The sequence below is a fragment of the Teleopsis dalmanni genome, chromosome X (genome assembly GCF_002237135.1).
Source record: "Teleopsis dalmanni isolate 2A chromosome X, ASM223713v2, whole genome shotgun sequence".
In the NCBI taxonomy this organism is placed as follows: domain Eukaryota; kingdom Metazoa; phylum Arthropoda; class Insecta; order Diptera; family Diopsidae; genus Teleopsis; species Teleopsis dalmanni.
In genome coordinates, this window is record NC_051848.1 from 6654395 (window position 1) to 6679652 (window position 25258).

Genomic DNA, 25258 nt, shown 5'->3' on the forward strand with positions numbered 1-25258 from the left:
TTGACTTATTGTTTAATTAGAAGTTTTTTCTTCCTTTTATTATTCTGCATTTAAAATAACATAGTTTTTTAGAATGCAACAAATACTGGCGTGTGCAGGAATTCCTCTTCAAAAGGTGTTGAATTTAGAGGATTCAGCAAAAAATGTGAGTTAAATTGTTCAACGAGTGAAATACAACACATGACACGCTTTGTTTACACAATAAACAGACAATAAAAAGCAACAGAAATGTAGATACACAACGAAACGATAATGCGGTACGCTTCACCGTTCATTAAAAAAAAACATTCACAGATACTTTTTTATATACAGATCGTATTCTTACTAAACTCAATAATATGAACTGATCTAGTCAACTCCGTCCGTCCGACTTCAATATAGACTTATCTCACATCCTTTGAACTTAATGTAGTAGAGTAGTCCGACGAAGAGTGAAGTGAAAAAAATTAATTAAAGTCATATTCGCGGACTTTCTTAAAATAATTAAACATCATATTCTTTTCAAATTTATGAATATGAATTGATCTAGTCAATTCAGTTTGTCTATGAATTTTAGTACAAACCTATCTCACAGCCTTCAGATATAGTAGAATAGTCAGATGGAGAGAGAAGTGAAAAAAAACTCAATGATATAAATTCATCTAGTCAAGTACGTCTATGGATTTCAACAGAAACTTAATTCAAAACCTTTAAACTCGATGTATTTAGATGGAGGAGATGGAGGAGGTGATAATTTTCCTCACAAAAAGATAAAATATTATATTCTGGCCAAATATAATGATATGAATGGATCTAGTCATGTACTTCTGTCAGTGGATTCTAAAACAAACTTATCATGCTAAGCCGTTGCAGGCATGTTAAGCCGTTGCAGGCAGGTAATCACGTAAAACACATAGAGACTTTGATTGAATGGACCATGTAACTCGTAACTGTGGCGGAAATATGCCGAAAATTATTTACCAGAATATAATTAAAAAAAATTCATTTTAACAATATTTCTGTCTTGTTTAATCATTTTAAGTACTCATGCAGAAAAGGAAGCTTATTTGTCGGTACAATCTATTACCTCCTTGCTCTTAGATCTTTATTAGATTGTATTATATCCTCATTAATTTACATACATATAACTATGGATCGAAAAAGGAGTCTCATATGTCAGTATAGCATATTAGCGCCTATCTGTCATCTCTCATCTGTCAGCGACACTCTCCCCAGTGAATCCTATTATATCAATTTTAAATTACATATATATATATATATAACTGCGGGTGTTCTAAGCATGTTCATGCTAAAGTGTATTATCTCTCTACATTGCCTAAAAGACAATTAGAATCTTAAGAAACACACTAGTCAACTTAGCAAGTTAGTAAAAAAGAAACTCGAATTATTGTTTTGTCATTGAGATATGTTTAGAGTTATTTTACACTCTTAAAATGAGATCATTTTCTATGATAATGAACAGTGATGCATATTTGACACAGCAACAGTTTGTGTTAAGCTGCTGAATATATCTACATTAAAATAATATTGTCTAATTATATACTTAATAATAAATAAACAGATTAATTACATCCTAAAGATATAAATAGATTATTTTTATTTAATTAACTAAATTTTCTATAGGAAATAAACATTTGAAAACTTTAGTAATTAGTAAATTTATTAGTATTGTTCGATCGGCGTCAATTGATGTCAACTGTGAATCATCTTACGGAAATCATGTGATTCTTATCTAATTCATCATATCTCACCTAAGCAACACATCACGCTTGTTTGATCATCCATTTCGTATGGTCTTCAAATGCATATTTGCATTCTACAGCCAACTCTGTCATTTGATCTCACTCCAGATTGTATGCCGGATCGTGAGCCACAGCTGTTTTCTGATTTTCAAAAGGTGACTTTGTTTGTCGTAGATAAAAAATCCATTCGAACTCTTGCCACACGTTTGAAATGCGAAGCGAGTAAATAAAACGACCATTAGAAATATAAAAATATAAGAAAATGAAATGATTGGAATTGTATCTGACATATGTAACATAGTCGAACATTTGCATATTGTTTGCTTAATTCAGTAAAACGTAAGACGCAGCAAAATTCTGAGACCTATAGCAGCAGCAGTACGAGTACCGTGAGGAAGAAGAAACGGCTTGGCGCAGCTTAAGTCGCTTCCATTTATTGATAAAAGTGTTTTGGGTGCTAAAGAACCTAAGTCAATAGATATCATACAAGAGGTGGTGAATAATGCATAATAAAATTGAAAACGGCAATCGAGAACAGAATTGATATTGAGTGGAAACAGCTGTGCCGATTGCTCAGATAAGATAGCAAAATAATTATCACTAACTTCAGAGAAAAAATTGTTTGGAAATAAAATTTTTATTATTAAAAATGTGGCAATTGAAATTTACATAAATAAAATATTTATTTAACATTAAGTAGCTATCGTTAAATTGGTGTTTTAGCAAAATTTTTCTTATATTGTATAGATAGTGATTAGAAAGTACTGTTTGAAATTCCCGACAAGAGCTTCAATAATTATTTAAGTAATTCACTTTGACACTAGTATGTAGTACTTGGTCGGTTTATTGGATGAGATTCGTATGATAGACTATTAAATAAAAAAAAATATAATTTTTTTAGATTTACAACTATTTGATTTTAACATGGTGGTTTAAAACAAATGTCATAAAAGATGTTATGACAAGATATGTTTAAAGAACATATAGTCTCCGACTAATAATAATTCGTCTTACCATCCGTAATACATATTAATTATTTCCTTATTTTTCAAATTAGGTTTCATAAGAAATTATTATAATGAAAATTTTAATACTCTTTATAATACAAGACCACAATAAAAATTTAAAACATAGATAGTTAAACGGAATATATTATCTCTGTTTAACAACTATATATAATATTATATATTATATCTCTGTTTAACTACAATCCATCTTGTAATATAAAATAAATATTATTTCTTTTCTTATTCTTTTTTCTTTTGTATTAAAATAAAGCTTAGAGAATAGTTTTTGTAAAAAAAACTTTATTTTGATTATCATCATTAACATAAATACCTTATTCGGGTTTTTGCTTTAAACGTTATTAGCATAGTTTTGTCCCGATCTTGAGTTTGATTTCTCTTAAATCTTAAGTAGAAATCTTCTACAAACTGATCTACTGCACTCATTCATCTTAACTTTAAGCGTACTTGTCTTTGGTTTCTTGCACAAGACCCAAACAGAATGAGTTTCGCGGTAGAGTTTTCATCAACCCTTATTATGTGGTCACCCCGTTTAAGTGTAATTGCTTGTATAACATAACTATTTGTAAATTTGAGTACTCAAATATAATGTATTATACAATTATTTTATATATAAATTATTCGACAAAGTTCTCATTGTGAATTCTCCTCGTGGGTGCCGACTGGGTAATGGGCATCATCCGTATTTGGACTGGCCGAGTCATGAGGTTCTTGAGTGTAATAACTAGCATCATGATGCAACCTGTCAAGGACTGTGGTATGCCTAGCCAAGACGAAAGAAGAGCCTCATATGTATTATGTCGTGTTTTTATTTATGTGCGTAATTATGTATATATAACGTATTTCTATATAACGTTATATTTATCTGCATGACTACTACATTTGTAAATGGTTTTTTTTTAAAACAAAAAACCAAAGCTGGAGTCGAATTATGTTGTAGGTCTGGGAAATGAGCTCAAACATCGGTGGGAGGCATAGTGATACCAAAGTCCCAGTACACTTGGGTCACAAAGGCTCATTCTCAAAAATTTCTCAAAATTACAATTAATAGAATAGTACACACAATACTTTTTAATTGTAGTTGTTTTTATGGTTGTCAGTAGGTTTAGGTATTTATACTAAACCTTCCAATCGTGGTTGTTTGTCACCAAGTTGCCTTGTCATGAAAACTCCATACATTTTTTGGAGTTTCCTTTCTCTAATACCCTTTCAATACCATTTACTTAGTTATTGCGGTTTAAATCTATTTATATATTTTTTACTATATTTGTTTTAATTTATTATTGACTTGCATGCAATTAAATTCATAAAAAATGAGCTACAATAGTCACTTGATATCAGCGCTACATGATGAGACTAAATAATTTCATTCATATTTAATTTTTGTTGGAATTGTTTAAAAATAATTCCAATCCAAATTAGAACTGATAAGTTCAGATAAATGGACATATTGCGACAAACGGACATCAGCTAATTAATACGTTAAGTTGAGCTAATTAAGAATACAGATCCAAAAATAAAATCAATGGCTTAGATCCATGTTTATCCATGTTGAAAATCCAGAGATTCTTAGCACGATATAACCCCATATCAGTAACGATACAATATTGTAACAATGGGCAAAGTGTTATGGAGAGGTAATGTTTGAGTCCCTATAAGTGTTCCCGTTTAAGAGCAGTTGCTTCTATCTGAGTTAATTAAGATACAGTGATATATGTCTCGAAGTATTTCATATATTGAATACTTCGTACGTAATTGTTGAATTCTCGTTAATTACTTTGTGATAGACCCGTAAATTTATTGTTTATAAAATTATTTTTCCATAAATTTTCAATTATTATAGCTATATAATACTCTCTATATTATTATTATTCTGTTTATAATATTTGAATAAAATATTACTAAAAAGTATAGTTCATTTTAATAAATATATATCAGTTTGCAATTTAAAAATAATAAACAATGGATGTGATCTGGGTTATATAGATAGAATATATTCAGTAGCGGTATTGTCACTTTCCATTGAAAAATATAGGAAACAGAAGTCAAAGGGTATATCTCAAGAGAATATCATAGGAGAATACAGACAAATTGTGCCACATAACTGAAGTCGAGTAGCAGTTAATCGTATAATATTATATAATATTATAAGACCTATATAGACGCATTTTTGCAGAAGCAATAATCCATCACAGACTATTCATATAAGGTAATAAAAAAGACAGGATCTCAAAGTAAGAGGTTTAGTTGATTACAAAATCTTCAGTATAAAATATTGGTAAGCTTAAAAAAAAGTAATTTTTGTTATCATAATATGTATTGAGAATTTAAAGACTTATTTACCTATAGTTAAAATGATTCATATTTATATGTGAGAATTAATGTATTTGAGTCATTTTATTTAGATATTTTTAATAATATCTCTTAATTAACTTAAAGTATGAACCAATAAACCATGAAATTAATTAGTTATCCCTTTTGTTTTTGTCTGTCCGTCAAGTGTGATGGTATGCAAACCTATATCCACGATGCAACTATTCCAGAACATATCCTATTAGTCGTATTAAAAATTATGTTCAGTTCTGTCCAGCAATTGTTGTTAGTACGATAGAATGTCAGTATCAGTTTCAAAGTTATATCGGTTTAGAACTGTAATGAATATTTAATTCTGATTCTGTTTGCATAATATACATCCAGTATACAAAAATGTATAGACATGTATTCCTAAATCTTTCATTAAAGAATATTTTTGACTTTGGTGATGATAGATAGTACAAAGGCCATAAGAAATAATTTTAGTTATTTAAAGAGATTGCAGATACGTTTACAGTTTTATATTTATTTCAAGAGTAAAAAAAATGCGTCGATTTGTTCAAAAGGAACTCAATTTTTTGGACACCGAATTAATTTTCAATTGATCAGAGATCAATATTTATATCTTGGGAGTTAAGTGACTGCGAGCTTTTTGTTATTGAATATATTTTTAGAAATGTCAGCTCTAAATATCGTTTAGAGTATTGGATCTAATATACCTCATTAGCATGTCGGCACTTAAAGATTCAAAAGCACTTGAACTTAGTTTCTGTTAAAAATAAATTAATTACAAATGTTAAATGTGGATGCGATTGGCTCAATAGAAGAGGGATGCGAATATATACCCTAGCCTTCTCAACTTCTCAAACTCACCTATCAGTGGCGCATTCTGTTTTTCACATACGAGGCTCTGGCGAACGAGTACAGCTGATATAACCTGAAAACACATAGTTGGGCGAAAGTTCTATAACTTCTAAACACCAATTCTATCCCCAGGTTAGCAAATAAAAATATTTGGCCCTCCAGGTTGGGAGTTGATCGCACGGCCAGCAACCTTGCATCGGAAAAAATTTTACCACTACGTAACCCTCTAGGGAGGCCAAGGTTCACACTGGACTTTACTGCCGAATAAGTCAATGTGTCATGTAGTCATAGTGAGTGTTTTCAGAATATCAAGGTTGGCCATTCATCCGTTAACCAAAAATGGATTTTAGATCATAGTGAAGTATCTGACAACTAAAACCTTAACGAACAAAGCCAAGGGGCAGAAGACTTCTCACACCAATTTAATGTAAAAACTGCATTAGACTGAATTGAACTGACGATACGTATAGAATTTTTTGAAATACTTGACCAAAGAGAGTAAGATGAGTATGGTCATTAGATAATACCTACGATATGTTTTGGTATTAGACAAACACTTAGCAACTAATTAGTTTTAATTATTTTCAACTGTAAAATGCTTTTTCTAACTTTCGATGAACTAAAAAAATGTAAATAAAAAAAATTACGAGTATTTTCTTATATCAAGTATATTCTTTTTTGAGACACTGATTGTACGTATATCATTAAGTAAAGTGATGCATTCAAAATCTAAATAAAGACCTTTCCCGCATATACTATGTAACTAGTATGAGTTGCAAAGCAGAAGATTGCAAGAAGGTAAGGAAAGAAAGAAAGAAAAGTCAGATCCGTAATGCCTATCAATTGTGTAAATATAGATAAAATTAAAGAAATTGTTCTTGCGGTGTCGACTTTTTCGAAGTACACCTTACTAGTGTCTTTGTCATTAAATAATTGGTAGCAAATTGGTAGCAAATTGGTGTTCTAATTTGGCAGAAATGTGACATTATCTGAATGACACAATCACTCTATTCTCAAGGCATGGAACTATTCTGCATATTTTTAATAGGGAAGTCTCTTAGTCAATGGAGTAAGTTTTTCCATAATACATTAAGACCGAAAAGTTTTCGGAAATTCTCATTTAAAATTCGCGCGCTGTATATTTTTCGATATTTTAAGTTTATGTAGTTTGGCAGCACTGTCCTTAATTACTATGCCAAAAATGAGCGCGATCTGTCAGACAGTTCGTTTTCGGCAGCTGTTGAAACCAGTTCACCTCAGTAGTGCGTTGCGAAAAAAACAATGGAAAAAAATATTGAACAAAGAGTTTGCATCAAATTTTGTGTTTCGAACGAATTTCGTGTGCAGAATCGTTGCGAATGCTACAAAAGGCTTATGGGGAATCAGTTTTATCGAAAACTCAAGTTTATGAGTGGTACAAAGCCTTTCAGGACGGTCGTAAGACCGTCGAAGACATTTCGCAACGCACTACTGAGGTGAACTGGTTTCAACAGCTGCCGTAAACGAACTGTCTGACAGATCGCGCTCATTTTTGGCATAGAAATTAAGGACAGTGCTGCCAAACTACATAAACTTAAAATATCGAAAAATATACAGCGCGCGAATTTTAAATGAGAATTTCCGAAAACTTTTCAGTCTTAATGTATGTGCAAATAAAGACGAAATTTTAAATTGAACTGAGGCCGTGTTTCTACAATTGGGATCTATTGTGGCATAGGCATGTAATATCGAAGGGCGAAAATAGAAAGAAAATAGAACAAAAATTAAAGATTAAGTATTAACATTTAAAAAAAATTTAGAAATTGTCTTTTGAGCACAGCTGATGATTAATTTCTTCTCTATTTCTATTGTTTTAAATTTATAGTGAAATAAAAGTGCAGACCTGGGCAATTAACACCATTTTGTAGTAAAGAGATTTCAGTTGCTTAAAATATTGTATTTCATATTGCAAAGCTTTTTTAAGCAAATTAATTAGAATTAATTAGAAATTCGTCATTGAATGGGGAAGTTCAAGAAAACTTTTTAAAAAAATTCATTGGCGTCAGGAATATTTTAGCTTTAAATAAAAGACTTAATAAACTTGATGTTTAAATTAAATAAACCTAAAATATGCAAAAAATTCCCTAATTTTGCATTTGTTAATGGTTAACATAAACTACAAAAATTAGCAGAAAAATATGGGGCCATATGCGAAAAGTATCAGTGGTAAATAGCGAATGAATAGCACACTTCAAAGACAATTAATTATGTACATAAATCAAAGATATTTGCATTGATAATACCTGCCGATATCTTTTAATGCATATATGTACCCGCTAATACTTTGTACGGGTACTAAACCCTTCTGAGGTTTGAGGTTCACATTTTTGTAGATTGATTCGAATTTAATTTAAAGTCGCGCAAAAGTCTGTCGGGCACTTAGCTCACCTGTGCTAATTTGTTAACCGTGGCTAATGCTAATATCTTCTGTAAAATAAGCTATAAATAATTTGTACAAACTTAAAAATAGTTCGATATAAAAATACTTTTCATAGATGCCTGTTCATATAATCATATTGAAAAAAAAAAAGAAAATCTTTTTTTTTGCAATATCATGTCGTGCCAGCGATGCGCCTATAACTTTTATCGCAACGTGAAAATCTGTGAAATTTTCAATAAAAAAAGAACTCACAAAAAAATAAAAAAAATTTGTTAATAATAGCAATTATTTGATGAAAAAATTAGTTGCATTTTAGAAATGTTTATTTATAAATCAGACTGACAGTGTAAATAAAATAAATAAATTATTTACCTACATGAATGTACATTTTCACACTATTTTGGAGCTATTCTCGACTCTAATAATAATTATTTTACACCTTTTTTGCTAAGTAAACATACAAATTGCACTCAGAAATTGTTTATATTTTTTTATTAAATAATAGAGTGCGACTTAGAAGACCCATAAATGTGATATTTAATAATTAAATTCTAATTTTATCACGTGAAAGACATTAGAAGCTGCAAACAGAAGGAGTCTTATTATAAGTGGACTTCTTTGAAAATACTAGAATTGAGTATTATATTCATTCCAAAAAACAATCTTTTTTTTTTTAAATATACAAGTAATATTCACGATCACGAGTAATGAGTTTGGTAAATGAGTAAGCATCAGCAACAGACAAAATGTATTCAAAATGGGTCATGTTGTTGTAACTTTGCACTATTAATGTGCTACTAGGTTAACAAGTTCCTTGCAATAGATTGTGCACACTGCTATTGTGATCCTTAAGTTGATGCCAAGGTTTTTAAAGACTCTGCGCCCAGCAGCTTTTAGTGTCTTCGATGCCAGAAGAATCACAATGGATGCTTTAAACAGCTTTAAGGAATCAATGTGCGAAATTTGTTACTCCCAGCAGCTTATAATGGCAACGATTCCCGAAGAATCACAATGGCGTTAATGCTTTAGGCAGCTTTAAAGAATCAATTTGCGAAATTTATTGCTTTATGCTGTATTTTACCTGAATATTTTTATACTCAATATTAATCATACACATACATGCTTTTATATAACTTATTTATAAAATATGTATTATTAATTCAATTATTATTTTGAAATTAATGTAATTAAAAAACTGAGACTTTGGCATCACTGCGCTGTTGCTTGAAAGTAGTACTACAACTGCTGGAGCCTGCTTCGATCCCAGTACAGTTGCAATCACTGACGACGAATATATGTATATATATTCTTCACAAATTCAAATGATATTTATTTAAAATTTTCCATTCTTTCGTTATACTTTTGGATGCTTTGTGACAGCGATAATGATTCCCCTACGAAATTATATTGATTCCTCTATAAAATTATATTGATTTTACCACATATATTGATTTTACATATTGATTTGTCATATTTTCTTTTACTTTAAAAAAGCACAACTGCAATGATGCTTTTAAGTATTTCTAGGTATCAATAAATCATCGATGGTTTACCTATGACATGCAATGCACAAAAATATATTTACTGGGTATCATAGTTGCATCGATGCTTACAAAGCATTATCGCTGATGCAGCGACTCTTTCGACTGCTGGACGCAGTACTGCAATAATGGCAGAATACTTGAAGTTATTGTTAAGATTTCAAATTTTTTTTATGTAAAGTCTTTATATATACGAGTATATGTAAGATTTAAAGCATTATTTGCAATGAAATAGCGCGACCTATGAAATCTACTAAGATAACCCAGACATATTAAAACATTTGATAAGTATAATAGTATATCATGGTTCAAATCTTCATATAAATCACATTTGGTTAATTTGAAACTGTGTAGAGGTATTGGAGCCGTGTTTTACCAATTTCAGGGCGCGAACAGATAAAGTGATAATTGGTCAATGCTTATAAAAACAGGCGGGCAACTAAGTCGTCTATAGTAAAATTGATCCTGACTAACTTAGATTCATTTAATGTGATTTGACAGCGTGAATTGATCAAGGTAGGTGGATTTATTGGACTACTATTAATGTATAACCTTACTGTATCAATCGCAAATAAGTTTATTTAACTGATAAATTGCAAGATAAAAAGAATTAAGTATTTTTAACATAACATTATAATAATGTTAGGTATTTCTAGAGGACTCAGATCGGAAAACCTCTAATGAACCAGGTGATTTCTTTAATTTCTATATTTGCGATAGTAAACACCTACAAAAGGTACCCCGTAAAATGCATAAATACCTTGTGGCCAGTGTTAAGCGGTAGCAAAGCACTTTCTTTTTCTAGCCATAGATTTGACTAGAGTTTTAAGCAGAAGTCAAATGACAATGCCTGCATATAAGACTGTGTAGTTTCGGTACAGTGACTGTATGGTATACTACATAGAGAGCAATATCGGACGGTTATTCAGTTTTTTCTGATTGTAGATCGGAATTTTTGCTTTACTAGATGAGTAAAATAGTGATTGAATATAGTTCTGTGCTACTTCTGGTTAGTTTGTTGATTCTACAGTTGCTAGGGATGTGTCTATGAGTCAATACCTTCACATTTTAAAAGAAAGTAAAGTCTTCAAATAATTTAATAGAATATAATAAGAAAATATATTTGTGTTGTAAATTCTTTAATTTATTGTTTTTGTAACTTCAAGTTTAATAATCCAACTTCCTTTAAACATGCTACGGAAATACACAAAATTTTTTTTATTCCAAAAATGTAGGGTAAATAGTAATGAAATTAAGTTTCGATTTGAATTAACTCTCAACTCGAAACTTAATATCATATAATTCCACTGTAGATGTTCTTATTTTTCATAGAGTTATGATTTCGACTTTCGCTTCTTCATTCTCTTTTTTCTATCAACGTAATACAAACGTCTGGTGTTTGATCATACTCAGAAAGAGGCCTTGCCATTACTCGCATATCGTCCATTCTCCAAGCTCTGGCAATAGGGATTTTGAGATACGCAAAAATTGCAGGCAACTTTTCGATCCTCATAAAAACAAAAAAAAGTTTTAGGCACTTCTAGCATCATATGCTTTATACTATTTATATTTATGCTATTTATATTCCAGATGGAGAATTTTTGATCATTATATATAAGGCAATTACTAGTGAAATTAAGTTCTGACTTAAATTTTGTATACTTAATTCTTAACTAATTTGCACATAATTCCTTTTAAGATGTTTCTATACGAGTATACACTTGATATCTGAATTAAAAAATCAACTTCTCCCTTAAGCGCATTACTTTTTCTCACCAAGGTAATCTAAACGCCTAAAGTTTGGTACGTACCGGTTGAGCTGTTCGATAACGCCAATGGATTTTGTATTTACTCGTATATAGTCACTCTTCCAAACACGAGCAGCTGAATTCTTTATTCGTGATTGCCTCATGTAATTACGTGATTCCTGAGGGATACCAGTAGGGAAATTCTCCATGCTTCCTGAAGTTAATAAGAACTTGGGTACAGTTTTCTTCAGTACAGGCTTAAGACTTTGAACCATATTACATTTAGCAGTTAATTGAGGAATTTCACTAAACATACAGTTCTTTCGACGTGTATATGCGACTATCGAAATTTTAGACAGCATTTCACTTAAGAATGGTGTACGTAGAATATTTTGCGAAAAGAAGCGACTGAACATCTTTAAGATTTTGTTGAATTGGAATAAAGTTACGAGATGAAAAGCCAAAATTTTGGGATTGAGTGAATTTTGAATAGAAACCAAAAAAATTTATATCAAAATTATTTTATTTTTATATTAAAATTTCATAATAATTACTTAGCTACTTTGTTTATTAATGAATCGTTTTATGTAAAAAAACCTTTTAAAAACAGATATTCTATTCTAGACAGAAAATTGTCATAAAGAAAAGTTATAAGGTTATTAAGTAAAGAGAGAAAAAACTGAGGTGTCAATAATTGCATTGACTGTTGCTCTAAGTTTAGCTACAGCACCAAAGTCTAACTGTATAATGTAGCTATTCAAACCAATCTGTTCCAATATGATAGAAAATAGAATTATGAAGCTTTATTTCTGTATCACATAGTTATGAAATTTAAATTCTATTAAACAAAATTTTACAATAAATTGATGGAGAGTCTTGGTATTTTTTTAAAATTAAAAATTGAAGTCCTCGCTCCATGTTTTTCTTAAACCTTGTAAAAAAAAAAGTGAAGAGTTGTTGAATTCTTCAAATTGTTTAGGGACTTAGATACTTTAGTATTCGAAAATGTTTGGATTTCGATTAGAATATTACGCATTTCAATATTTGAAGATATGAAAATTTAAAAAAAAAATCGAATATAACGGATTCCAATATATGTAGATTTGAATATTTGAATAAAAAATCTATTCAAATATCAAAAAGTTTTCAACTTCAGTTTGAATACTACTTAAGGCAGCAATCTAACATTCTTACATTCCATCAGTATATTGGTAGTCGCCTTTTGGGTGGCATTACGTTAGAATAAGAAGGCGCGGTTATCAGCACTTTCACTCGAAGGCATATATTGTCCATTGTGATGCCCTCAAAGATTTTGCCGGGAGAGGCGAGCTGCTAACCATTGTTATCTTTGTGTACTATTCTTGTCAAACCATTTGGTTTCCGAGATCAAGTTTAGAAGATCCGATAAGTTTCCTTTCGTTATCTCCGCCAGGCCAGTGAAAGAGTGATCCCTAAAACATTGAAGTCGCCCATTCTGCACAGAGACACAGAGACAGAGACTAGACACAGACACAGGGAGTGGTTGATGGATTCTACCTCACCTTCATCTTGACAACTCGTGCATAATCATAGGCGCAATGACACAGCGCCCCATAGAATACTAAATTCCAATAAGTATACAAACTCCAGGTTTGCCGAAGCCCAACAGGCTTTTCGTATATTGTATTATCCACAATATATAATGTTTATCCACAACACTAAAATTTCATATAATAAATTCAGAATTACTCAGAATAATGCTCAAAAAATTTGCAAACATAAAACATTATAAATTCTATATTTAAAAAATACATTACCTCAAAAATAGAGAGTTACTATATGCTTAAATAATTAGACCAGCACTACGGTACGGATGTGTTACATACAGCAAAGCCTCAAATACTGCCATAAAGCAATTATAGATAGCACAAAACCTGGCTGTAAGAAGATTATTTAAGATTCCATGGTATATTAGAACAACAGCCATACACAGAGATCTAAGAATCGACTCAGTCAAAAAATATATCAGAGACAGAGCCCGAAAATGATTCACAAATGTTGATACGCTGCCCAATTTCGGCCTAACAAACCTCAAGTCCACCTTAGGACCCACAGGAAGATACGCTGACCTACGGTTCGTCATCAATTAAAAGACAAATAAATGATATGAATTCCTGTATAGTTAAAGCCTAGAGTGGGGCAGGGATAAGCCCCCAGCCACAAAAGAGTAAAAGTGTGCAATAGCACTAACTAAAGAAACTACAACAACAACAACAAATAAGAAAAAATAAAACAAAAACAATAATCAAAAAAAAAAACAATAAAAGTCAAATTTAGTATTACAGTTATTAATATCTTATCAAATTTAATGAGGCTGCCTGCCTATCGTTAATGGCTATGTTGTTGTTGTTTTTGTTAGTCTCTATGTGTGGTGTTTACTTTGTGTTTGCTTTCTGTTATTTTTGTGTAAAGTTTTTGTATTTTGTGTGTTTTATGTGTTTTGCGGTTATTTTCGCACATATTCTCAAACAAAGCCAAGCTAAGCCAACAAGTTACGTTGCGCGTACTTGTGCACTAAAAAGTTTTACACCACGGAAAACACTAACAACTATAAAAGGCAACAAATTTCAAATTACCTTTGGTGTTCACCTTTGGTGCTGCCGTAGTTGTAGTTGTAGTTGTTGTAGTTGTAGTTGTAGTTGTTGGTGTTTTCTACTATCATTGTTTTAACTGATTGTCTGAGTAATTTTTGCACACCTGTCGACGAAATTTACGTGTGCTTGCTTTGTTATCAATCCGTAATGGTTTTTGGCTGTTGTGCGCTGTGTGATTTTTGTGTGTAATTTATAAAAAAAAGTTTTTGTTTATTTTGTTTTTTGTTAATTTCGCAGTGCACTTGCACTGAGTATTTAATTTGAAGTTAGAAAAGCGATAAAAATACTTAAATAGAATATTTATTAATCATCAAAACATTTGCATTTTATATCGAACTAACATATTCATATCACATTATGCATAAATGGTATACTTCTATAATCTCAATAAATCAATATCAAGAATTGGAGAAGAGAGGCGATGGACAAAGAACTATGTATGAAACTGATTGAGCAAGTACTAGTTCAATTCGGATAATCATAACATAAAAGAAGAAGAAGAAGATATGTCACAGAAGATTATGCATGTTTATCCATTTATCCACCATCCTCTGCATAACCTCAAAAATAATGGAAGAGAAAAGAAGAATATATGCTACAAAATGTTATGCAAGGTCATCCATTCAGCCACATACTCTGTATAACCTCATAAATAAAATTGTTGTATTGGTTATATCCGGATTGTCATGTTACAATAGAAGAAAAATACATAATACAAAATGTTTTGCATACTCATCCATTTATCCACAATCCTCAATTCTTATCCATAGCCTCACAAATAAAAATGTTGTATTGGTTATATCCGGATTGTCACGACACAATAGAAGAACAACACATAGTACAAAATGTTTTACATACTTATCCATTTATCCACAATCCTCAATTCTTATCCATAACCTTACAAATAAAAGTCTTGCACTAATTCAATCCGAATTGTCAGGATACAAAAGAAGGTAATACATTTTTCAAAAAGTTATGATTGTCATCCATCAATCCTCTGTATAGGCTCACAAATAATAGTCAAATGTTTTACATACTTATCCATTTATCCACAATCCTCAATTCTTATCCATAACCTTACAAATAAAAGTCTTGCACTAATTCATTCCGAATTGTCAGGATACAAAAGAAGGTAATACATTTTTCAAAAAGTTATGATTATCATCCATCAATCCTCTGTATAGGCTCACAAATAATAGTCGAGTAGGGACATATTGCATAATTTTAGTGGGAAATAAACATAGCCAAAGCGTGAAATTACAGGTGAATTCTGGAGCACCAATACTAAAACCTTTATACAGTTTTGATCATTTAACAAGCATTGAATGAGCTTAAATTGAGAATACTGACTATAAGAAAAATAACGATTATCGTGTATCGAATTTATTCAGTAATGAGGTTCGTTTTTCTTTTGGTGAATATGAAAAAAAAATAAAATTGTCGGTTTTAGGGAAAAGAAAACGGTCATTGAGAATATAACTGTTCAACGATCATCCTGTTTATATTACAATAAAATGAAACATTTGGTTTGGAGATGTGATAGGTCTAAAGCTTTTTAACAATAGTGATGGTGTAATACAAAACCTTAATCGCAACAATCTAAATGCTCCAGACCCTTACTGCCAATTTCTTTTCTTTGATAGGACCACGACAATTGCCACAAATCACACCACGTGTCCTGTTGAAGTAATATTTTACGAAAAATTTCCTGTACATGTAATTTAATTAGCCACTAAGGCGTATCAATTTAAACTAGTCAAAGGATTGAGATTAGTTGTCAAAAAACGGATGTTAAATGTTATTTAAATAACAATTTTAAATAGATAATTGAAAGGAGATTTTTGTCAGAAGCTTATCTTAAAAGATGATTCCTAAGAACCAATCTATTTTCCACATTTATTTAGGTAAATGCTTAATCGATGTCTTAAAGCATAGATTTAAAAAAACCTAAAATTTAAATGTTATTACATTAAATTATTATTTTTTTCTGTGATATTTAGTAGATTACAGGGTACGCTAATACTTTCAGAAAAGTGCTATTAACATAAATCAAAAACATGTGATCCTCTCTTAAATTTAATTAAAGTGTATGGGCGTAGCCAGGGTACGTGACTGGAAGAGGGCGCAAGTGTTAATAAAAATCGAGTTTTGGTTCCATTCCACTGAAATAGTCTATACAAGACTGCTTAATGTAAACAATACTAATTTATCATTAATGATTTTAATTTACCAAACTTTTAGAAGCTTATCTGTAATTGTTGTCTGAAAATTCAGATATTTGAACGTACGTTAGTGGTCTACTTCATTTAGCTAGAAGACAATATTCTATGGATCGTTTTTTCATTATGAATATTTACGTTGGATTCAATTTTTGGGGGGTGAGTGAGCATAGGGAGCTGTCAAATGTGCCCCCGTTAGTTTTGAGACAGACATTTTATTTAATTACTTTAGTTGATTTTCGTGAACTATGAGATATTTTTAGTTCGTGCCATTTGAGCTCTTATGGAAAGCTTTTCTAATATCCAAAATTACTCATTTATAATTAGGTGACATGAGATAAGTAAACAACAGTATTGACGACATGAGCAATCAATTACTGATACCCCAACATCCCTAATAAGCAATTTAGATTGCCAAATTCATTCACACAAAAGAGAGTACTTGATTTCAAGGCTGTTATTAAGTCTAGATACGTGCTTTCCTTTGACCTATTCACTGAGAACACAAAAAAAAAAACACAAAAAAAGCACAAAAAATGATTGCATTTTATCTTCAGCACATGTTCTCAAATTTCAATGTGCAGAAATATAATTTTTTATATTGAAAAGATTACAAAATTATTACATGAGCAAATCGATTCGGAGCTCACATGTCCTGGCATGGAGCAAACACGTGAGCGAATGATAAAATGCGCAGTAAAAAATACTTATGATTCCATTCCGTTCATATAACAGAGTTTTTGCATAAGGAACGAGAGTAAGTCTGGGTACTTAAACAATCGCATTACATGAACAACGAAATGTATCTGCCGTGTGTCGTTAATTGTATTTACATATCGAAGTGCTGCTGGGTCGTGAAGAATGCTTAATTAAATTAAATAACTAAAATACTTCAATGTGAGACAATGTGCCGCAAATTCAGCTCTTCGTGGTTGCATAAAATTGCAACAGATATTCGCATTCACCGCTCGACAATTTCGTGCAGCTGATATACGAGCATTAATTAGTTGGACACAGTCTCGCATATGTTTTGAAATGAATAGTTTTTTTGGAATACTGAAATGTCTAAAAACTAAATACGAATAACATAGAAATGACAGATAAATATTTTCTCTTCTTCCTCTTCTGCATTGAAAATAAAGTCAACATGTGAATGCCAGCCACCATCAGCTGCATGAGTCGCAAACACCTGAGGCAATATTTGGTAAAAGAAGATACATATGTATCTCAGAATGAAGGAAGTGAGCTTAGCTACGTTTTGTGCATGAAACAATTTCATTTTGAATATTTCGTAAATATAAAAAAAATAGGCATAAAATTGTATATGCTTTGTCAACAATCGAACTAATTGTTCAAGACATTTCGACACACAAACATTAAACTTATCATCAGATAATAGATTCTATCTTAAGATATTCTTGAGATAATGAGTCAACTCAATACTGCATTTTAAGTTACTTGTTTTTCAGGGTAACTGGTTTTTGTGTACTTTTTACATATTACTAGTGGTACTAGTGTCTATTATTTCAGTTCTGTCCCAATGCATTGTTTTGGATGGGCTTTAAAGTAAAGTATGTGGAGACTCAGATATATCTACTAAAGTAAGTCAACTCTGGAAAGGTCATCGTTTAGTGCTACTGGAGAAAAGTTTGCTCTATGTGAGTCAAAGGCTCGAGTTTTGTTGAATTACGTTTTCTATATAAGGTTTATGTCAAAGCATCCCGTGAATAGCTTCAGATTTTTAAATTGTTATTTATTGATTAACGCTATTGACAATTGGGGATTGAGTCGAGTATTTGAAAGCGTATCTATCATCAATTAGCATCACAGTTTAAAGCAAAGCAGATTGTCTATTAAATATATAATGACGAAAAAGCTTAATTTGCTTGTATTGAGTTAAGTTTAGATCTTCTGACTGTTCTTTTCACTTCCTTAAGACACGGAGATATGCCCACATTAAGCCTATATGCATTAAAGATTGAATATCTGCATGACTTTAACAACATCTGCATTTGCTTTAAAAGGTATTTTCATACTGAAACAGTTGTAAATGGATCCATCTATCATTTTCAAATTATATAAAAATATCTGAATATATTGATGTTATTGATGATATCTAAAAATAGATGTCATAGATGTCTTTAATCTAAAAATAGATGTCATAGATGTCTTTAATCATTCGTTGGATTTAATAGTTATATATATATCATAGATATAATAGTCTGTCTATATTTTGTGAATATACTTAACAAATATATTGTATGTTTTTTTGTTTTCAATAGCTGTAGCATTCGAAAAAAAATGTTTTCTCTTAGTGTCACTAGTTTGAAGAGATTTGGTATCGAAGGCGTTTTGAATATATCTGAAGATGTTGATATTATTGACAACTTTTTTTAAAAAACAAGTAAAGTTCTTTAATAATACTTTGTCGTGGTTTATGTTCTTGTTTTTCAACGATTCTCAAAAAAAAGGGAAAGTTGAGGAACTGGATGTCATCAAGTATAAATGGAATTACTAGGAGGCTTAAAAACAATGTCGTAGAATGAAAGTTAGACAATGGGGAGGCTAGTGACTTTAATACTATAGTTGGACAGTTTTCAAATTAATGTGTTCAAATACAAGTTCAGAGACTAAGAGTCAAAGTATGTCTAAACACCTTCAGTTCCAAAATTATTTATGTTAAGTTCCTCGCATGTTCAGATATTTATGTAATTTCATTGGCATATGAAAGTGCTAGAGCAGTGTATTTTACATTATCTGATTTGATTTCAAATTCATTTGTTCAAATAAATTTATTGCAATATATAAGTTTGTGGTTTGTTAAAATAATTTTGCTCAGAAGTTGAAATGAGGAATGTTTTTAATAGGTTTTTTTTTTTTGATGTCATAAATCAATATTTTACTCTAATTTAATTTATACGATATTTCTTGCATTGCAGGTATACAAAAATTTTATGAGTGAGCGTATAAGTGAAAGAATTTTTCATTCATTATCGGAGCAAATAGTATCTACTGTACTAAAAACTCATTTACTATTGCTGTGTGTGCGAGTATTTCACGTAAAAGTAAATTTATGTTCACATTTCCGACACAAAATTTCAGGTGTTCGCAAGTTTATGACAAATCTAATGGATCAATTTTGAAGTAGCATTTATATCGCAGCGATAAGAGTTCTGGTTATGTATGGTTTATTGTGTATGTAACAAAAATTAGTAACATTTCTCCGCTTTTTTATAGTCTACAAATATGTATTGAAATATTCCAGATACTTAAAACTGAAATAAAACGATAAGCAAAACAATGGCGTAGATAATATATATATAAAGGAGTAAAAGGGGGTTCTTTGAAAATGATGAGATATTATCACAAAATAGAGTAGGTAGAATAGAGTAGGTAAAAAAATCATACATATGTACTATATATAAAACAAATAAAGGCGTAGATAATAAAGGAGTAAAAGGGGGTTCTTTGAAAATGATGAGATATTATCACAAAATAGGTTAGGTAGAAGTCTTAAAAAATCATACATATATATTATATATAAAACAAATGAAGGCGTAGATAATAAAGGAGTAAAAGGGGGTTCTTTGAAAATGATGAGAAAATAATGAGATATTATCACAAAATAGAGTAGGTATAAGTCTTAAAAAATCATACATATATACTATATATAAAACAAATAAAGATAAACCAAGCTTTTATTGGTGTTCTGGATTTTTATTGAATCATTAAAAGGTAAAAATTTTCTGGAGGACTAAATAAGTATTTCATGCAAAGAATCCATAAATATTTCGAGTTTTTGGTACAGTCTTTAAATATAGTAAATTTTTTTTATTTTTGAAGTTAATTTCGAAATAAAGAATCATCGTTTGAGCTAGAAATAAGTTATTTCGCCATATAAAAGTAAAAGCTGTTAACTAATAAAATAAACCAGGACTTTCAACCGAAATTTTTTCCGTTCCAATTTTCGTCCCGGCTCTAAACAAAAAAATATATCAGTTCGGTTCCGGTTTCCGGTCCGACAAAATTATCGTTTTTTTTCGGTTTTCGGTTCGGTTCCGGTTCGAAGCCCTGAAATAAACATATACGACCATATACGACCTATATGTTCTAAAGGTATTGCACCTACGCCATATAGAAATAAATGATTGTAAGCAATTTTTCGTTGTATTTTTAAGAAAATGTTTGTTCAATAAAAATAATAAAACTTTTATTTTTTAATAAAAATAAAAAGTAACAAAAAACTCGGAACTTGAGCATTGAAAGTCTATGCAGTCTTGGCTAGACTGCGATTAGTAATCGCTTCTTATTTGACAGGCACGAGTTCAAAGTCTGGCACTTGCAGTCCAAATAAATTATATACAGACTATAAACTAATTAAAAAAATTCGATTACTTCGTAAGACCACTGATGAAGAGTACTTGGCAATACTCGAAACAGCGTTGTATGGTCAGCCAAATTTCAATAAATTAACTAAAATTTTTGTTATTGCCTTTTCATTTTTATTGGAACCCTTCTAACTTTTAAATAGTTTCTTTTCATCAGAAGATGTGTCACTTCTTCTGTAGAAGTATTTAGAAAAGTGTTCTGCATAAATATTTTTGTCTACAACTCTGTGTTATGTCAGTTAAAAAAGGAAATAAAAAAAAATGCTTGTACGCATTATACACAACACTCTGTAGTTCTGGCTTTGACTATGAACCGAACTGACTATCGATGTTTATTGGTAACTGCATGGATGTCGTTGTGTGCCCATCACCGCTGGCATATCCTTGATCCTGTTAAGCATGACTCATAGCCGCCAAGTGTTTGTGTTGAGCATGTGCATGTTATGGGTTTGTTTGACTTAAATGCAGTTACGAGGTTACCTTGCTAATGTTTTATGGCACATAAAAGCAACTTACTGGGTCAGTTGGTACATTTGAAAAATCTTTAAGTGTTTTCCGCTTCCTATTCCCTTTAGGTGTACCTTTCCCTTGTCGCGGTGAGTGCATTTCTTGTAAGAATGCAATGCATTGCATACACTTTAGATATGACCCAGATAAGGTTATGTCAACGTTTGAATTGACACACTTGTTTCTACTATTCTATTATTCTAAACTCCACACAAATTTCATGCATTCAATACACTTATTTACTATTCTTCACTATATGGCAGTTATTGTTGTTGTTGCAATTAATAATGTGTCCGTATCTATATCTGTAGTTTTGCATTTGTTGCGAGAGCTGTTGATAAATATTTTATAAGAATGGCATGGCCGAGCACCTAGCAAGCTGGGCAGAAAAGACAAGCCAAGGCATTATCGGCGGAATAAGCCCACATTGGAGTGCCTGTACGCACAGCTGTTGGCTGTCAGGTGTTTTACGCGGCCTGTCTCTAAATGGCTTCTAATTTTACTTTTTTGCCTCTTCCCATTTGCTGATATCAGTAATTTTAAACGTTTATTGGGTACATTTAGGTAATGCGTATGTGCTGCAGGTGAACCTTGATACTATTTACTTTGTATGGACTTAAAATATTTCAATTGATGGATGGGCTCTCATATCAATTTAACTGGTGTGAATATCAAATAATATTTGTATTGAAATACTCGTATTTTCATGTATTTTGAAATAAATTTTAATGACAGTTCTTGTTGTTTCTTTTTTAATAAAGGAGATTTTTTATTGTATATATAATATTTGTATAATTATTATTACTATTATGGGGGTTAAAGTGAAGAAATTTTCAAATCCAAAACTAATTTCGACTTATAATTAAGTGAATTCTTCGGCTGCTCTTGTGGATGCTGTCAAAGATATTCATCATTAGTGGTCTTTGAAAATATTTATTGGTTTAATTGTCTGCATATTATGTTTGGCGTAAATGAGTCAGGAATTGAATACTGTTAAAATTGATACATTTAAGACACAAGTACCTGATTTGTGTTATTTGAATTTAGATTTTTGTTAAGTTTCCTTGTTTATTCATTAAGTATTTAATGTCAACAAAGAAATTTCATAAACGTCTTGGAACTGACGTCACTGTTGACAACTGTAAATTCGAAGCTGTGAGGGACTTTGGAACCAGCGTAAACAGCAAACATGACATCAGCCTAGAGATTCAATGAAGAATCGCTCTCATCAAGAGATGTAACATTAGACTACTTGGGCAATTGGAAAATAAAGTACTCTCTCGACAAACAAAAATCATACCCTACAAGTCTCTAATCATGGCTGTGTTACTGTGTGGTGCAGAAGTTTGGATAATAATCAACAGTGATGAGAAAACATTATGAGTATTTGAGAGAGTTCTTCGAAATAGCTATGGTCGCGTATATGTTAGCAATGAGTATCGAATTAGATGGAACGATAAGCTATACGATCTGTAAAGCGGCGTTAACATAGCGCATAAAAAATCAGCGGCTTCACTGGCTTGGTCATGTCGTGTGAATGATAAAAATTGCTCCAGACAGGCAGTTATTTGATTTAGAAAACACGGTAGAGCATGCCCGCATATTCGGTTAAACGATGATGTGACCAACGATTTGAAGGCGTTCGGTACTATTAACAGAAAGTCACTAATCGGTTTGGCTGGCGGTGGCTATTGGATGCGGCCAAGGACGATTTACGTCTGTCATGTACAGCTACAGTATGCAATCATATGTCATAAAATTAAGAACTTAGCCTATCTTCTAGATGTTAGCCTACCTACCTACCGTGGTATCAAGACACATGATGACAGCAAGAGTTTGAAGTATTCTAGTATGAGTGTCCCACATAATAAACGAATGTGTTATGAAAATTTAATTTAAACGCTGTGATAAGAATATGTAAGGTTTCATAGATATATCTGATGTATTCGACAGAGTAAAAGAGAACATATTGAAGGACCTTCACAAGGTGTCATCAACTGAAATTGAAGAAGAGAAATTAATGAGTTAAATTTGCTCCAAGTGACTTTCATGTTAAGAAAGAGAGATTGTCCTAACGATAATCTCTCTAAAGAATTGCTACAGCCTTTAATAATTCTTTAATATAACCCCGTAAACTACTCATATCATGGCATGCATCTGGATCGTAGACAGATATGGAAAGGAAACCGACAAAACAAAAAATATAAAAACGAATCACATGTTAGTTTGGCTTGTTGTACAAAATTACAGTCGGGTAAGTACTGTATTCACCCGACAGGGTCTTTGGGACACTTTTCTGTTTGCGAAATTAAGACCACCACTTCATAGATGGTGTTTCGATCTGATTCACGTAAGAGTAGAAAAGAGTAGAAGATGTTAAGACGATAACTACTTGAGCCAATGAAAACTGTATGGAGTTTCCATATTGGAACTGCTTTCGAAAACAACAAAATTAATTTGAATTTATGATTCTATTAAATGGTATATAGGACCATTTAACTGCTTGTAACTATATCGAACGCGGAAACCATTCTTGTCTGCGTTGTATATCCAGTTCGCCATTGCATTCGGATTCATAAAATTTATTTGTATCAATCCAGATACAGATAGTTGTTCATCAGAGCTTCCAGATGCTTGTAGACTGCCAATTTCATCGCGAAAATTATTATCAGGAAGTTTTATGCTAAAAGCAGTTAATATTATTCATATTCTCAAACTAATATTTTAAAGTTTACCTCAATTCGTATAAAGTTTTATTGGATTCCTGTTGAACTCTAGGTAGTACATCGGTTTGTGGGTACTGCGTACTCTCTGACACCAAAATACAGTAAAGTGCAATTTGCAAAGCCTTTATACAAGAAACAAACAACAATTAATTTGTATTTTAAAAAAGTTTACTGCCTTACGAAAGCATTCCAAGTAACTTTAAGATCCATTATTTTCAAAGATCTTCACTTTGCGGCAGTTTAAAAATAACTAATCACATAATGAAATTAATTTTTGTTTATGAGAGAAAAATTGTTTTTAATACAAAAGTCCCACCGGTGAACTATCGCCACAGATTTTTCTATATAAAATTAGTATTTACCATTTCTAAAAATGTGAGACTAAATTACAAAATTCATCTTTCAAATGCAAATTTAAAGGGGAAGGAAAATTCGGTAATTATGAACTTCACATAACTTATCTAGAATCGGCTTCTTCTCAGACCACAAAAAAGTGATTTCGCTGATTGGGAAGACGAACACTTTAGTGACTCGTTTCGACTCTGAAATTTCAAATATTGACATTGCTCTACAAATCCCATCCAAATATGTAAATATACTTAAATTAATTAATATCAATTTTCTTCTAGTAGAATTTATTTTAATTATGTGAATATATTCCTTTTGACGTCAGACTCGTATTGAAGTCCATACCATTAAAACAGTCCCTACAAAACTCAGTACATACCATACACATATGACATATTTCTTGTAATACTAACTGTTCTCAACAGTTATAATCTATTTTCAATATTAAAATATACACATATCTTATTAAAGTAGGGTTTGGTATAAAGAACATATACTGCTGGGTTATCAAATCGGAAGTACTCACACGCTTGTCACTTTACTAACCATAATATAGTTTCCATCTAACATTGCTATTTGCTGTGATATTGCAGTATAAGACCGGGGTATCTAGAATAGTTACTTTTTTCTTTTTATTCGATTAAAATTATTTAGTGTGAGAAAAACCAAAAAACTGAACCTGCTAAACTAGACAAATTGGCTAACTCTTATAATGGTTTTTATTTTAATTTTTTAATTTTAGTGATAGTCTTTGAAATTGTTTGAGTAGCTCAATAGGCTTCATG

At 31.2% G+C, this 25258-nt stretch overlaps 2 protein-coding genes across 2 annotated transcripts; both read right to left on the reverse strand.

Annotated features, from left to right (window-relative positions):
• Positions 1 to 11035: 11035 nt before the first annotated feature.
• Positions 11036 to 12153, reverse strand: LOC119689505. The gene is made up of 2 exons (XM_038104337.1): positions 11716 to 12153; positions 11036 to 11412 (listed from the first exon to the last, which is right to left on the reverse strand). Exons 1-2 carry the CDS (start codon positions 12066 to 12068, stop codon positions 11262 to 11264), a joined length of 504 nt encoding a protein of 167 aa, XP_037960265.1. The 5' UTR covers positions 12069 to 12153; the 3' UTR covers positions 11036 to 11261.
• Positions 12154 to 23862: 11709 nt separating this feature from the next.
• Positions 23863 to 24361, reverse strand: LOC119687470. The gene is made up of 3 exons (XM_038101797.1): positions 24306 to 24361; positions 24135 to 24247; positions 23863 to 24082 (listed from the first exon to the last, which is right to left on the reverse strand). The coding sequence occupies exons 1-3, from the start codon at positions 24333 to 24335 to the stop codon at positions 23863 to 23865; spliced, it is 363 nt and encodes a 120-aa protein (XP_037957725.1). The 5' UTR covers positions 24336 to 24361.
• Positions 24362 to 25258: the final 897 nt, after the last annotated feature.

What these genes read in the sequence shown, in the direction of transcription:
- LOC119689505 (XM_038104337.1), bottom strand. Translation starts at nt 12,068, where the DNA reads ATGTTCAGTCGCTTCTTTTCGCAAAATATTCTACGTACACCATTCTTA. An exon ending in GTTATCGAACAGCTCAACCG is followed by an intron (nt 11,413 to 11,715) that starts GTACGTACCAAA and finishes TGTTTTTATGAG; the next exon opens with GATCGAAAAGTTGCCTGCAA.
- LOC119687470 (XM_038101797.1), bottom strand. Translation starts at nt 24,335, where the DNA reads ATGGATCTTAAAGTTACTTGGAATGCTTTC. An exon ending in AAGTTACTTGGAATGCTTTC is followed by an intron (nt 24,248 to 24,305) that starts GTAAGGCAGTAA and finishes TCTTGTATAAAG; the next exon opens with GCTTTGCAAATTGCACTTTA. An exon ending in AAAACTTTATACGAATTGAG is followed by an intron (nt 24,083 to 24,134) that starts GTAAACTTTAAA and finishes AACTGCTTTTAG; the next exon opens with CATAAAACTTCCTGATAATA.